General features: G+C 36.9%; 2 protein-coding genes across 2 annotated transcripts in view; both read left to right on the top strand.

Moving 5' to 3' along the window:
• Positions 1 to 16768, top strand: part of FRS2 (fibroblast growth factor receptor substrate 2) — a 90891-nt gene that overhangs the window by 13744 nt on the left and 60379 nt on the right. The gene's annotated exons all lie outside the window — the stretch shown is intronic.
• Positions 5452 to 6056, top strand: LOC107526631 (peptidyl-prolyl cis-trans isomerase A). The gene is given in 2 exon segments (XM_016199153.2): positions 5452 to 5583; positions 5585 to 6056. Coding segments are annotated over 2 exon segments (309 nt in total). The 5' UTR covers positions 5452 to 5533; the 3' UTR covers positions 5844 to 6056.

Below are 16768 nucleotides of genomic sequence, written 5' to 3'. Positions count from 1 at the left end.
ATGTAAAAGCAAAACATTGATTGGCCGCCTCCTATCTACCTCCTACTGGGAGATCAAGTCCAAAACCTAGGCATGTACCCTGACTAGGAATCAAACCAGCAACCTTTCAGTGCACAGATGATGCCCAAGCAACTGAACCATACCAGCGAGGGCACTTGGTATTTCTTAAAGCATCAGTTGAGCCATTAGAATTTAAAGTAAAGGAATTATTTATTTATTTATTTATTTATTTATTTATTTATTTATTTATTTATAATTCATAAGTGTTTTTCTGTCTTCATCCAGCACACACAAACTTTTTCCTGTAAAACATCAATATGTAGAGCCTGGTATGTATTTTTAGTTTGCATTTTGCTTTTCCAGAACTTTAAAAAAAACTAAACTGCACTATTTCCACTACTTTTCAGTTGGTAGAACCAAAGACGTTTTTCCACAAAATAGAATACGTTTATTACGTAATTATTCATTGGGTTTTCTATTTTTATTGTTGAAGACTAACTACAACCAGAGCTTCTAATCACTATGAGATAATTAGTATTAGCACATTAACTTTTAATTCCAGCCCTCAAAATGAAATTTGGTTATCTTAGTGTACAAAGCTCTATTTCATACAGTTTATGAGGCTGTTAGGCTATTTTTAAATCTTGAAAATAGCTTAAGGAACTCTCAGTTTCTATCTTAGGCAGTTTTTACCGCCTACTTTCTTAGGTATACCTTTATTTCATAAAGTTAGGTTTTGTTTGTTTTTTGGCATTAGTTCCACTGAATCTGGCAAAGGAATGTACTGATTCTTTGATATGTTGGCTAGCATCTTTCATTTACTGAGTTATATTTTAGACCTTATGAGGCTGCAGTTGATTATGACAACAAACTTTTCGGCTGTATGGTTTGACTTTTTTGTTTAAACAGATCATTAAGTTTGTAAAATTAAAATTTGTTCATAGCAATATAGCAGTGTGTGTACATGGCCAAGTCATAATGTTGTTAACAAAAGAGCCAATAAGAGGATTTTTTTTTTTACAAAAAAATAAATATGATCCTCTTCCTAAATTTTGCCATATTATTTATTCCCCCGTTAAGATTTTTTTTTCTAGTTTTCTGGTTTTATAATCAAACAGTGAATTTATTCTTTTTTTAAAAATAGATTTTTAGGGAGAGAGGAAGGGAGAGAGAGGGAAACATTGATGTGAGAGAGAACATCAGTGTGAGAGAGAAACTATTCGGTTGCTTCCCGTATGTGCCCCGAACTGGGGATTGATCCTATCACCTTCTGGTGTAGGGGTTGAGGCTTTAACAACTGAGCCACGCTCGTCAGGCTTTTTTTTTTTTAATTTTTTTTTTAATCTTACTGTGTTTATTTTGTAGGCAAGTGGGTGGGCAGTGTTGAGGGCATTTAAGCATTGTTTTTGGAGGAGAGGGCGGTAATATTGGCTCCATGTGGATTTCTTTTTAAGGGTACCGTAACCATTCTTCCCTGAAGTGAAACGTATGCAGAGGCTCTGACTTAAAGAGACTGTTCTGTTATATCCCAGTTGGTTTAAAGGTATCTGTGCTGGTCTCAGTTGAAGTAGTAGCAATAATTCTCTTTCTATTCAGTGCCATGGTGGAGCAAAACAGAGCTGACTATACAGCCGTTGTCCTTCAGACATGTCTAAATTTCTCAGTCTATTTATGAGCATCAACAAACACTTTGTGCATACTTCTGCCATGGGTTGAATGCGTCTCTTTTCCTTTAATTTAGCTTAAAACTAGTAATGGAATTCCTGAGGTTTTGAGAGGAATAGTGTTGGCAAGTTTAGTTTTGAAACTAAAGGCAAATTAAGATACCAAGCAAAACAGGAGACTATTACTTTAGAAAGGGATCTTAAAACTCTGCTGATGTTTGCAAACCTAGTGTCATATTTATATAAGCTTTAGCTAGCAACTACTATTTTTCTAAAATTGTTGGTTTAAAAATAATTGTTATATTTGTGCATTTAAAAAGTTGCTTCTAACACACTGTGGGTATGCTTGAGCTCAGCCTTTCAGCAAAGTATTTAGACATTTGGGCATCAGCCCTTTTGGTCTTATTCTGTCTCAGGCCATTTAAGATAATTAAGATGGATTGTGGATGTCAGGAATTTGATAAGCTTCCATTAAAATCTAATGTGGTTTTAAAAAATTGCTTAAAGTGGCCTTTGAACCTATTAAAATATGCTACCATCATCTGAATTATGAAATTTGGCTGAGTATTGCTAACATGACAAATGATAGAACTTGTCATTTTGATGTTTGTTCTTTAAGTGTACTGTTTCATTGCCTTTGTAAGATATTAGTTGCATGTACTCTGAAGAATTATACTAATTAAAAAAACAGACCTCCCTGATTACATCTGTTTAATTTTAACTTTTGTGTACATCTCATTGGTATTCATTTGTGACCTTACCCATTTATGTAAATTTTACCCATCAACCCGTGAGCTTTTTTTAAGTGTCTCCTTGTGTTAAATCTGTATTGTTCCCCCCACACACACTGATTTAAACCTACTTTATTCTTTAACTGAAATTTGAGAAGTCATGTCATTATCATACTATGCCCTTCAACCATGGTTCTGAAGATGACTAATTTTATTTTGTGTTGAGATTTATTCATTTATTTGTTTTATTTTTTTTATCACCATTTATCCCCTCTATGTTCTCTTCCACCTCCACGTCCACATCACCACATCGTTGTCCATATTCATGAGTCCTCTTTTTTGTTCAATCCTCCCCTCTCCCCAACACCTTCTCTCTTTCCCCACCAGAGCTGTCTGCCTGCTTTCTATGAGTCTGTCTCTATTTTTCTAGGTAGTTCAGTTCATTAAATTCCACATATGAGTGAAATCATATGGTACTTGTCTTTCTCTGAATAGCTTATTTCACTTAGCATAATGTTCTCCAGGTCCATCCATGCGGTTGCAAAGGGTAAAATTTTCTTTTTATGGTAGAGTAGTATTCCATTGTGTAAATGTACCACAGCTTTTTTTTTTTGGTAATATATCTTATTGATTTCCGAGAGAGAAAGGGAGAGGGAGAGAGATAGAAACATAAATGATGAGAGAGTCATTGATCAGCTGCCTCCTGCATGCTCCCAACTAGGGACTGAGCCCGCAACCCAGGCATGTGCCCTGACCGGGAATTGAACCGTGATCTCCTGAATCCTAGGTTGATGCTCAGCCGCTGAGCCACGCCTGGGCTACCACAGCTTTTTTATGCACTCATCTGATGTACACCCTTCAGAGTACATGCAGCTAATCTCTTACAAAGGCAATGAAACAGTACACTTGGTTTGCTTCCACATCTTGGCTATGGTAAATAACACTGCAATGAATGTAGGGTCACACATATTCTTTCAAATTAGTGTTTTGGGTTTATTTGGATAGATTCCTGGAAGGGGAATCTGTGGGTTATAAGGCAGGTCCATTTTTAATTTTTTAAGGTAACTCCCTACTGCTGTCCACAGTGGCCACACCAGTCTGCATTCCCACCTACAGTACACAGAGTTCCCTTTTCTCCACATCCTTGCCAACACTTGTTTGTTGATTTATTGGTGGTAGCCATTCTGACAGGTGTGAGGTGATAATCTCATTGTGGTTTTAATTTGCATCTCTCTGATGGTTAGTAATGTTGAGCATCTTTTCATATGTCTATTGGCTATCTGTATGTCCTCTTTGGAGAAGTGTCTATTCAGGTCCTTTGCTTATTTTTTAAGTAGATTGGTTTTTTTAGGTGTTGAGCTGTGTGAGTTCTTTATAAATTTTGGATATTAACCCCTTATCACATGTATCATTGGCGAATATGTTCTCCCATTCAGTGGGTTGTCCTTTCATTTTGTTGGTGATGTTCTTTGCTGTGCAAAACTCTTTAGTTTGTTGTAGTCCCAGTTGTTTTTCTTGTGTTTACCTTGCCCAAGGAGATATATCAGAAAAAGTCTTGCTGCTAGAAATATCTGAGATTTTACTGCCTATGTTTTCTTCTAGGATTTTTGTGGTTTTGAGTCCTGTGTATTTTGTTTTGCTGTTACGCATCTCTGATTATTTTAAAATTTCTCCAGGACAAAAATTGTTTTCGTACATTCTTTGATATTTCTTCGCAGTGCAGTGCAATGCATGCTTTGTTGTTGTGGGTAGATATTAAGAGCTTATCTGCCCACTTGGCCATTTGAAAGATACTTACCCAATACTTACTTTGTTATAGAGGCTGAGGATGCAAAGTCCAGTAAGGCAAAGACCCTTCCTTCAAGTTGCTTAGACTTTGATAGGAGGTTTAGACAATAAATCAATTACAGTACCATGTGTCATTTATATTTTGAAATGATCTTAGAAAGAGCCAGAGCTCTACCTCTGATAGAGAAGGTTTTTGTACTCTCCGGAGAATGGAAACTAACACGTGTAGAGCATCTGAAGGCTTCTGTATCAGTTTATCCCCTTAGATCCTTCAGCATAAGCGTGCTTTCCATTTTACACGCGAGGAAACTGTCTTTGAGGGGTTATATGGTTTGCTGAAGGTCACTTAGCTAATGTGTTATGGAGCTGGTGTTCTTTCTCACTTAGTGTTCTTTTATTACCAGGGTTTCTTAACTTTAGCACTATGGACATTTTGGACCAGGTAATTGTCGTGGGGACTGTCTTATGCACTCTAAAATGTTCATCAGTATTCCTGGCTTTACTCCAGGGTGAAGCAAGGAGGTGCCTAGGGCTCAGAATTGAAGGAGTCACTCTCATGATCTTTAAAGTGCTGACCTGGCATTTAATCCTCACATTATCTGAGAAAGTTCTCCCATACCAGCCTGTTGCTTCTAGGTTTTGATTCAGTAAATCCCCTAGGCATTTAGATGTTTCTTGGGAGCTGAAGAGCATTAATGAACAGGAACATTATTTGCATCATTTGTCTTTGTTATCCAAGAACATATACTCTTGGGCAAAAGTGACTACTAAGAAATGGAATTTATAAGCGCTAAGTAAGTACCTTCTAAATATTACAGAACTAAGAACCTTAAGGTGATATGTTATAGAACAAAAATACCAATTCTTCAAACTAATGGGAACTTAGAGCAAAAACTATACATTGACTATACTCAGCTTAATTTATTTTGTGCCTGGCATGTACCTGCTAGTATTGACTTTATATCATTAGAAATCCCATTAATTTTTTCCCATGTCTCTGTTTCAATATAAGTATATCCTGTATGGATAAATCCATTAATACCTTTTAATTTATTAGACTGTAGCTTGTTTCCTAAATACAACCTAGGTTCTGTAGAATGGAGTTTTCAAAAATAGAGTATGTAGCGCTTTGCAAATGCCACTGCTCCTGAGCCTGCTGTAACCAGCCATGGCGAACCCCCGTTGTGTTCTTCGACATCGCCGTCGAATGGCAAGCCCTTGGGCCGCATCTCCTTCGAGCTGTTTGCAGACAAAGTTCCAAGGACAGCAGAAAACTTTCGTGCTCTGAGCACTGGGGAGAAAGGATTTGGTTATAAAGGTTCCTGCTTTCACAGAATTATTCCAGGATTTATGTGCCAGGGTGGTGACTTCACACGCCACAGTGGCACAGGTGGCAAGTCATGGGGAAAAATTTGAAGATGAGAATTTCCTCCTGAAGCATACGAGTCCTGGCATCTTGTCCATGGCAAATGCAGGACCTAACACAAACGGCTCCCAGTTTTTCATCTGTACTGCCAAGACAGACTGGTTGGATGGCAAGCATGTAGTCTTCGGCCAGGTGAAAGAAGGCATGGATATTGTGAAGACCATGGAGGGCTTGGGGTCCAAGAATGGCAAGCCCAGCAAGAAGGTCACCATTGCTGACTGTGGACAACTCTAATCAATTTGACTTGTGCGTTATCTTAACTACAAGACCATTCCTTTTGTAGCTCAGGAGAGCACCCCTTCACCCCCATCTGCTTGGAATGTTCTGTAATCTCTCTGCAGTTCATTGGGTTCCATATTTTCCTTACCCCTTCTCCAAGTCTAGCTGGATTGCAGAGTTAAGTTTATGATTATGAAATAAAAGCTAAACAATTGTCAAAAAAAAAAATAGAGTATGTAATAAAAACCTGAATTTTTAGGAGTATTAACAAACAATGCCCAACAGAATTATTAATAGTATGTCAGATTTTTGAGTCTTAAGTAATATTGATTTATATTTAACTTTCTGATAAAATACTAATATTTGATTCATGATAATGCAACTTAAAAATTTTTTATACTCATGGAATTGTGGCTAGATTATAGAAAGTCCCTGAAAAGCTGTTAGAGTAGGCAACTCTTATTATTATAGGCAATAGAGAGTCATTAAAGATTGTCAAATAGGAGAGTAATTTAGTAAAGGTAACTTTTAAGAAATATTCCGGCAAAGGTATGTATAATGTTTTAAGCAATGAGCTTTACAAAGGTAAGTTTAGAGGCCAGGCAGGAGCACATAATGAGAGTCTGAAATTGGGATGCTTGTCCTATCTTATGTTCTTCTGTTCCCGCCTGCATCCAATATTTGGAGACAGAGCCCACAAGGCTACATGTGTCTTCTCATAGATTACAAAGTTTTTAAAGAAGTGGCTGTCTAAAATGACACAATTTTATTGATGCACAGTAGGAACCCAACAGGTGTTTGAGGAATGAATGAGTGGTGGAATTAATGAATTATTAACTGCTAGAATAATATACAGACAAATAAAACGGAATAGAGAGGGATGAGTCAAAGGTAATGCCTAGGTTTTGAGAGTGTGTGAGTGGTGGTAAAGGAGAACTGGCTAACTTTTGATGGTGATGATGGAAGTGGTGGTTGGTGGTGGTGGTGAGGTGATACAGAAGAGAATGGGTTTCATTGGAGGTACTGAATTATATGTACTGATACTATATTGAAATGTGAAGCTTAGCTGCGAATTTTGGGTTATCACAGAAGTGAGAAAATGTGGAGAAAGAATTGAGTTTAAAAACAGCCACAGTTTGGGTCAGAGCAGTGTTTCTGACACATCTTTTTTTTTGAGGATTACTCCAAAATGTAGTATCTTTCTATAAATGACTCTTACTTAATACATTTATTTTAAGGGAAACTTTATGTTGGTACTATAAATGGCAAACTAATATCACTTGCTTTAAATGATTGACAATGGGAAATTAAAGTGATGACAACTAATAATCATACTGAATTTTAGCTAGATACTGTTGCCTCCTAAATCCTCTGAGCCTGAGTCTACTCTGGTTAAATAAGAAACCAGAATGAAATGGAAAACAGTAAGACTTTGTAATTACAAAGGCTTGAGGGCATGACAAGCTAATTTTTTTATGACATGATTCATTGTTATATATGTGCCACCTAAAGTGGATATAGATCCCGTGCTTTGGGAAACACTGAGGTATGCCATAGGAAGAGGAATCTACTGGGAAAAGAGAGGCAGCTAGTGATCAGACCAGTGAAAACCAGGAGAGTGATGATGTCCTGGAAGTCTTAGGGAGGTAAGAGTTTCAAAAAGGTATGTGTGGTGCTGTTGAAAATTCAGGGAAAGGTTTGTGATAACTTGCGTATCAATATGTGATACCGTCTATTAATATACCCCAAAAGTTTCTACACCCTGGTGATTCTCATATGTTTGGATTTAGCCAGTGCACATTGATCATCGTATAGGAATTGATAAAATACTTTCTTGATGTGTTAGCAAATTTTATCTAGAATGATTAAATGAAAGTGTGGAGAAGGCATGTGACAATAAAGAGGAAAATGCATTCCTGGTTTTCAAATAAGTAACTATTAGGACATCTTTTGGTTATGTTCTTTTTTTTGAATGATTGAGACTTAGCAATACTAGTTAATTCAATAATAATAATTCAATAAATGAAAATTTTAGATCCAGCCATAAATATGAATTAGGCTGCCGTATATGGACACAGACACACATGCGCGCGCGCGCACACACACACACTCACTCTCTCTCTCCTCTCTCATTGTTTCTCTAAAGAGGAAGCACCCCTCCCCCCCCCCACTTTTAGATCCTACTTTGAGGAAATTTGATTGTATCTCTTCATAGGGATAGGAATACATTTTCCCCCCGTCAGATGGTAATCTTTATTTTTACAAATAGTAGTAGTCATAATAATCACCCTCTTTTACAGTTGGGAAACTGAAGCCTCAGAGAGATGATGAGGTCTGCTTCGGGGCCACATGACAGTGATATGGGACTAACGGTCTTGTTGTGAGGAGGAAACAGGAAGAATAATGCTGTGCCTTGAAACCAGATTCAGGTGCCAAAGCCTGACTTCCTGATGCTAATTCCTGGTTTCCATATTTTGGGGGAGAGGCTGGTTGGTGTCATCATGCACCCCTTCATTATCTGATGAAAGGTGCAAAATTGTTAAAATTACACTAGTACAGATTTTACATTCAAGTTCAAAGAGACCCATAATCTCCATGATGGCCAACCATGGCCTTCAAATAAGGAACCCCATGTTTGGACAGTGTGCCCCACCCCAGTGAACTCATCCAAGTGCCACCTTAGAGACTCTACCCTGGGATATGAATAATTTTGAGGAATAGTTTTGCAGAGTTTCTGTCTCTGAGTCATATGCCAGGGTATGAACCAACACTGGTCATAGATGTGAAGTTCTTTTTATTTCTGGAAGGTGGGTTGGGGGGAAAATGAGTATTTTAACAGTTTACTTGTATTTTTGTTATCCTTAAAATGAAAATTTGTCCTTGATCTCTGAACATATTTTAGAAGTTCTTTGAATTTATGGTGATAAAATAATTCTATGGGTGAATTAACCATAATAGTACTTTGTTGTACTTTGCATTATGAAATTCATTTTAAAGAATATCTAAAAACACATTTTTTCATACCTTTTTGTTTTAAAGATAACATTTCCTTGTTTTTATTGATTTGAGGGAGGGAGGGAGATGGAGAGAGCAAGAAACATACATGTGAGAGAGAAACACTGATTGACTGCCTCCTGCATGCCCCCACTGGGGATCAACCCCTGAAACCTGAGCTTGCACCCTGATTGGGAATTGAATCAGTGACTGTTGGGTGCATGGGACAACGCTTAACCAACTGAGCCTTATCAGCCAGGGCTTATACCTTATTTTCAACCAGAATTTAGGTGGTTGGGCCTAATATAAGATTGAATTTTTTCAATTAAAAAAACTTGTTTAGAAATTACTTTACTAAAAAAAAAATCGTTAAATTGTTACCATGATTCAGCCATAATCCCCTGCCCCCTTTTTAATGAATGAGACAAAATGTAAATAAATGAAATACATACTGGTGGTTGCCAGGCCACAAAACCCTATAATATACCTGTATGTAGTCCAGTGCTGTACTGCATCACCTAACCACCATTTATAACTGTGATTCTGTGGGGCAAAAAGGCATTTATGACTCCCAAGCAACAAGCCAACAAATCATTTTTGGAATGTACCATATTTAAGTTGGGAACTGCTATAGAAGTAATTGATTTTGGCAGAAAAGAGTTATGTTAAAAGAGAATTGGATATCTCTTTAGCCATTGTCTGCTCTTGAGTGCCTAAGTCTGTAGTCTGTATCTAGTAGAAGGAATGATTACTAATATATTCTTTTGTATCATATTAGGGATTCTAAACTTACTTTGAACAGCATTTGATTTAGCGCAACAAAGAAATTAGATGTAAATGTGATCAATTCTGTAGAAATATATTCTACTGCTCATCTGGAGATATTTCTGGTCCTGAGTTTCTTCAAGCATATTAGGATTCTTTAACTCTGTTTCTGCAGGATGTGGGGTAATTGTGTGGAAAGAGGTGATGACTTGAATTGGCTCCATCAACTGAAAATAAATTCTTCATCCTAATCAACTTTATTTCATTATGTTGTTTACTGAAACACCATTCTATTATTATTGGTATATTTACCAGGCTACAGGCATTCTTAAAGTGGATGGTATCACTACTGGCATTTATAAAAGCTGTGTATGAAACAACTATGTGTGGAAAAACACGTATCTGTTTTGTATTAAAGGGAGATTAGTTGTTAGGATGGACTTTGTTGGTTGCTGCATGTCCAATTGATAATATAGTTATTTCAGCTCTTTATTCTAAGAAATCTCATATAGTACAGTTTACTCTGATTTTTGGTTATTGATTATTCATTCAGGAAATATTTATTGCATGCCTGTGCGCCAGGCATTTTTTTGGGGTGCTGGGTATTTACCAGGGAATGAGATATATCCCTGTTCAGATGGAGCTTTCATTCCAACGAATGAAAAAAACAGCAAACAAATTAATATATACAGTCTTGTAATGGTAAATATGAAGAAAATGAAAGCAAGGTGGTATCCAAGCATGCTCCCATTATTGATGACCTTTCTTTAGTTTTAAGGCAAATTTTTGTCCTTTGTCAGGTCTCCCTGTTGCGGTATTGCTGTTACTAAAAGGAAACCTATTGCCTACATTCTTTCAAGGAGTCCCTGTTTTGGTTTTCTATTGCTGTGTACCATTTACCACAAACTCAGTGGTTTAAAAGAATACCCATTTAAAAAATTTTAATATACTGATTTTAAGAGAGAAGAAGAGAGAGAGGGAGACAGTGAGAGCGAGAGATGGAGTGTTCGACACCACCTCCCCCCTTATTTGTGCATTTATTGGTTGATTCTTGTATGTGCCCTGACTGGGGATCACACCCACAACCTTGGCTTGTTGGAATGACGCTCTAACACCCCAGGGCAAGAACACCCTTTTATTAGCTCACAGATTTATCAGAAGTCTGGGCTCAGTGTGGCAGGGTTCTCTGCTCAGGGTTTCACAGGGCTGAAATCAAAATGTTAGCTGGGCCGAGTTCTTGTCTGTATGCTCTTCCAAAGCTCACTCACATTGTTGACAGAACTCTATTCTTTGCAGCTGTAGGACTGAGATCCCATTTCCTTGCTGGCTATCAACTGGGAGCCACTCTCAGCTCATAGACGTGGCCAATATTATTTGCCATGTTGCCCCCTCTGTCTTTAAAAGCAATCTCTCTGACCTTCCAGTCTCCCTGACTTCTCTGTCTTATTTCTATACTTGGATAAAGGCTTTATATCAGGGGTGGGGAACCTTTTTTCTGCCAAGGGCCATTTGGATATTTATAACATCATTCGAGGGCCATACAAAATTATCAACTTAAAAATTAGCTATGAAAAAAGCTGCTAGATTTATTGAATTTCAGGTCCCACCTGTGGTTGCCTTGACAGGGCCAGACCAAATGATTTTGCAGGCCGGACATTCCCTACTCCTGCTTTATATGCTTAGTTCAGGCCCACTTGGATAATCCCCCTTTCTTAAGCCAACTTTCTTAAAGTTCGCCTAACCAGGGGAGTGAAATCCCATCAAATTCTCTGTCCCAAGGATTATGCAGGGTGTATGCACCAGAGAGCAGGGTTTTTGGACTTTAGAATTCTGCCCACCACACGGGTTCTTATTGCATGGCTGCCAGTAATGCTTTTCAGTTGTCTCTATTGTGTGTGAGGAGGAACATCAGCCCTCCTTAAGTACATTTATCTGTGGCTAGAGATCATGAGCTTCTATGGCAATAGTAATAGGTCCCCTTTGGGCTCTCTTCTAAGAAGAGTTTGGGCAGAAGTAGTAAGTGGAAAGTCATGGAGTGGTGTCTACATTTTCCTCTTCAGTGCTAGGAGTGAGATGGGGAATGGTGGTTCAGGGAAGAAAGTAGAGTTGAAGGTTAGGTTCTCAAGTCCTACTTCACCCCTGGGGCTCAGAGTTTAGTTGTTTTATAGAATTAAGAATGCCAAGGGACATTCTCCTACCCCCTAAATGAAAATTAGTATTAGTTAAATATTGTTACAGTTTTTTTAAAAATAGAAAGCTTTTTAAGGGAATTTAAAGCATAGATCTGGAAGACTGAAATGAGAATTTATTTAGGAAGACTAAGAAAATAAATTATAAATTATAGAGGAAAAAACCTAAGTCTATCTTAGCAAGTGCACCTCTTTATAAAATATATTTTTTCTGATAGAAAGATTCTTATAGCCCGGCTGGGTGTCGCTCAGCAGTTGATCATTGAACCTAGGATCTAGGAGATCACGGTTTGATTCCCAGTCAGGGCACATGCCCGGGTTGTGGGTTCAATCCCCAGTAGGGGGCGTGCAGGAGGCAGCCAATCAATGACTCTCATCATTGATGTTTCTGTCTCTCTCTCTCTCCCCCCTCCCTTCCTCTCTCTGAAATCAGTAAAGATATATATATATATATATATATATTTTTTTTTTTTAAAAGATTCTCATAATGTAATGAAATAATGTTCTTTTGGTTTAATCCATATTATTATAACTAAAAACATGCATGTAACTTTTCCTTCTTTCTCGAAGTAGAAGTAGACTCACAGAGCCTGATGGGAGTAAGTGGACAACTAGTTCCAATTATACACTTTTTAAGATGCTCATCTGGGTGTGCATCTGGTTGTAGAAATTTTCTAATTCTTAATACGTTTCCACTTTGCATTCCTTAAACATACTGGATGTCATGTGGTACCTGATATTCCAGTGAGGAAATGGAAGCAAATGAAGTGTCTCCTTTCTTTTCGTAGATGGTTTTTGGCTTACTGTTTTGGGAGCCTATTTCTGTGGGAACATTTCTCTGCTTTTATAGTGGTGGGAAAGTAGATTCACTGTGTGGTTAACCTTGGAAAACTAATTCCATAAAATGAAGGATATACATAATATGAATTAATCTGTTTAATGATTTGGTTTAGTAATAAATAAATACTAAGGCTGTATTCTCATACTAGGGAAACAATCAGATTGGTTATGTCAGTGAGCAATGTGTCTCATAAGTTTTTATTTCTATTTTAAAATGTACAGGTGGTCTTAGTTAAATCTAAAGAAGAATACCACTTAAAAGACTTCTAGTAGAGCGTAAAAGTTCTATTAGACATGGAGCTGTGTTTCTGCCAATAACTCGACATTTTGAGGACAGATAGCATCCCATTTCCAATTTGAGATTGGGTACAAAAATATCCTAGGGCTGAGAATAGGCGTAGTAAATTGCACCAACAAAAACCTTTTGTGTATTTATGATGGAGGAAAAGTCTTCACTGAGTGTGCATGGAAAAATGGTAAAACTTTATGCTTTAGCACAGTAGATGGGACCTCGTTTATGATGGTTACTCTGTATGATTAATTTTCAATGCAAATTCCAAAAATGTTTCTGCACATGACTCCCTTGACTTTTTTCTGTTATTTTCTTTCTTCAAAAAATTTTTGTTTATTGATTTTAGGGGGGGGGGGGAAGGGGTGGGATGGGATCTGTTCCACTTATTTATGCATTCATTGTTTGATTCTTGTATGTGCCCTGACTGGGGATTGAACCCACAACGTTGGCATATCAGGACGACGCTCTCACCAACTGAGCTGCCAGGCCAGGACTCTGTTATTTTCATCTTTGGCTAATTAGAGTTCCATTCCCCCTTTTGTTCCAGAAGTGTTTCATTAATTTTTCTTCTCTTATTTTTATCTTCATATTTTCTTTACTTAATGTTTTTATACTACTTTAAGCTTAAATTTTCTCTTAGAGCTTTAAAAAATTATGGGATAGTAAAATTGTCTTCAGATGTCTTTTATTTTCACTCTAACACTGTTTGAGTTGGCGTTTAACACATGCTTATTTTGCATAAATTTCTCTTCAAGAAGAAGAGTCACTTCTAGTATTGATACTTCTGGGAATTGTTTCAAAATTTAGTTTATTGTCTTAATGTTAATAAGATTCCCAGAAGTCTGGGTTTTGGTCCTATATCCCCAGAGAATAGATTTGATTTTGTTGTTTTAATTGGGTTCTGTATCATTTGGTTTGATCCTAGATCTTTAAAAAGGTTATAATTAACTTTTAGTCTTCCTTCTAGTTTATTCAGTATTTTAGAATAGTACTGCAAATACAATTATTCAGGTAAATTTGGAAAGTAGTGATATGTATTCTTTAGGTAAAGTAATTTTAATGAAATATTAATACAATTAATAACTTCAGTATATTCAAGGGGGCTGTTTAATAAATGTTAATACTTCATTCAACTATTAGATAAAACTTTGTGATGGGAGCAAGAAAATTGTGTGATACCATTTTTGGTGAGCTATAGAAATTTGTATAGCCTTTTTTACAGTTATTGGTGAAATGTAACTAAAGTTAAATGGTATCGAACTGTCCATTAGGGCATCTTTTGTTGTTTGAAATATTTAACTAGTCTGATGCATCATCATTGAAACAGACTAATAATTTAATATGTAATAGTCCGTGTGTGTGTGTGTGTAGGGGGGTACGCATGAACTGATACATTTTTCAGAGAATTAAAAGTAATAAATTCCTGAATGACTAGTGAAGTACTTTAGCGAATGTTATTCATTATTGGTTTTCTGAATGTGATTGATAAAACATGGATTCCAGTTTCTGGTTTGCTCTTGATGCCCACTATAGTCTTTTCCTGTTGATAGGCTCAGATAATATAATTTTAAATGTTAATCTAAGACAGATATAATAAGGAAGATGTGTGCTAAAAATCACATAACATATCTAAAGGTAAGTAGAAATAATGATCCATCCACTACAGGCTAGTATCAAAGACTGCTAAGTTAAGGTACTTTCCTAGATGTGCCTTTGGAGGCTGAACATGGCAAGTTGAAATGCTGGGTGAAGGAGGTCACTCAACTGAGAAAGTAAAGTGTCAGAGCTGGGATTAAGACTCCAGTCCTCTACTCCAGGTACATTGCTTTTTGTATTATGCCACCGCTGCTTTAGAGGGCTGAAGGTTGTTTTTGGCTCTTTGGTGCCTCCATTCAAAGCCCCCTGCTCCTCCCAATCACACACAAGCACATATAAAAATATTGGAAGGAAACTTAGTTACTTCTGTGTACTTCCTAAATGGGATCAGTTAATTCAGTAGTGGATCTTGGTGAAAGGGGGAGGGAGCTCCTAACTACTGTTCTGGAGGGTTTCAGGTGGGAGTGTAATGGAAGAGCGTGAGACTTTCTTATGCCTTTGGGTGTGGGAAAACAGGAGGAAGTTAGAAAGAACATAAAGAACCATGGCTCCTAGATGCTGGACCAGTGAGTGTTCTTCAGTTTGTGATGAACGTTAAATCTGGTTTGGCATACACTAATAAACATGGATATGTTTGTAGATGTGGAAAACTAGTAAGGTCTTACTAATTTAGAGAAGGGAAACATTTAGTTTAGGTGTTCAAAGTAATAATAATTGTAATTCCTGAGAAAGCTTATAAGTTTGTGGCTAATATGGCATAATTACTAGTGCAGTTCATGAATATGAGTATTTTATAGTGTTTGATTTAGATATATTTACTTTGCATTTCTAGCCCTATCTATGCAGTTGTCAGCATACTAACCAAAATAATTTAGATAAAACATTGAAAACGTTTTGTGTTGGGTGGAAAGGGGTGGAATGGGTCATTGGGGAGAAAAAGGGACATCTGTAATATTTTAAACAAAAATAAACACACACAAAATAAAATAAATAAAATAAAAAATAAATTAAAGAAAAAGTTTTGTGTTAATTCCTTGGAACTATGGCTAGCCCTGAAATTTTCCTGAGCCTCACCCTCTCTCCTTCTGACCATTAGAGTGGCCTGTTGGCTAGAGCACACAGGAATAGTAACATCTCAATTTACTGGAAAGCCCACAAGGTTCTGTTCATAAAAGTTTTGTGGTTTAAATGAGACCCATTAGGCTCTAATGTATTGCAGCACACTTTAAAATTGACATTTTTTCTTTTTTCTTTATATGTATATATTATTGTTGACAGTATTACAGATATTCCCCATTTCCCCCTTCTGCCCAGCCCCTACCCCCCAGGCCTTCACCCCACTATTGTCTGTGTCAATGGGCTATGCATATAAGTTATATAAGTTCTTTGGTTTGTCTCTTCCCCTCCCCCATTTTTTTAAATAGTAGCTATAGCATCCTAATGTTTTTGGTTTTTATGGGAGATTGAAGTTGATAATGAAGTAAGTTCAGTGTAAAATACTTAATACATAAAGTAGTGTGTAGGATAACGGATAGATTTTAGGATTGGGAATCAGGCAATCTTAACTCGTCTTATGTAGTTGTGTTGCTAAACAGAACTTTTTCTGTCATTCTATTGTGGAAGTGGAATTATAATGCTCTTACTCTTTTATTCTCCCTTAACTAATGGAATGAGGCTAATCAAAATAATGTGAACATTTATTGATACACAAGAAATATGGTTGTTCTTGTTTTTCCCTTTGTTTTCAGTTTTTTGAAGTTGTGGATAATTTCCTCTCTGTTTACTACTTTGTTTATTTTTCCTTTTCTGGGCCAGTTCTCTTTCAGATTATTTCCTTTTTTGATTTTACATACATTTGCCCCCAGAATTTCATTATAAAAAGTTTTAAATATACAGAAGAATCTAGTGGGAGAGAATGGAATTGATCTTTCTCCCTTATTCAGATGTTTTTCTAGTTCGAGGCCCACCTAGTTTAATGCCTACTTCTTGTTTTGAGCCCACTGTTATCTTCCTCTTCTCTAAATTTATAGTTAGCCTTTGTATTTCATAGTTTAATACTCACTCATTTCACTGTTTTATAGCACTCATGGTCCCCCCCCCATGTTTTGCCTTGGCATCGCTACCACCATGCACTTCTTACCCCTTCTCCTGCAGTGTAAATGTCAAACTCCTCGAATGCAGAACTTGTCTCCTATGTGTTTCTTACTCATATTCCCTGACATGTGGGCTCTTAGTGATAAATACTTGGTTTTCTTTGGTTGCCG

Source organism: Miniopterus natalensis, chromosome 2, assembly GCF_054644295.1.
Source record: "Miniopterus natalensis isolate mMinNat1 chromosome 2, mMinNat1.hap1, whole genome shotgun sequence".
Classification (NCBI taxonomy): domain Eukaryota; kingdom Metazoa; phylum Chordata; class Mammalia; order Chiroptera; family Miniopteridae; genus Miniopterus; species Miniopterus natalensis.
The sequence above is the reverse complement of the archived record's forward strand: the minus strand, read 5'-3'. Positions and strand labels throughout refer to the sequence as shown.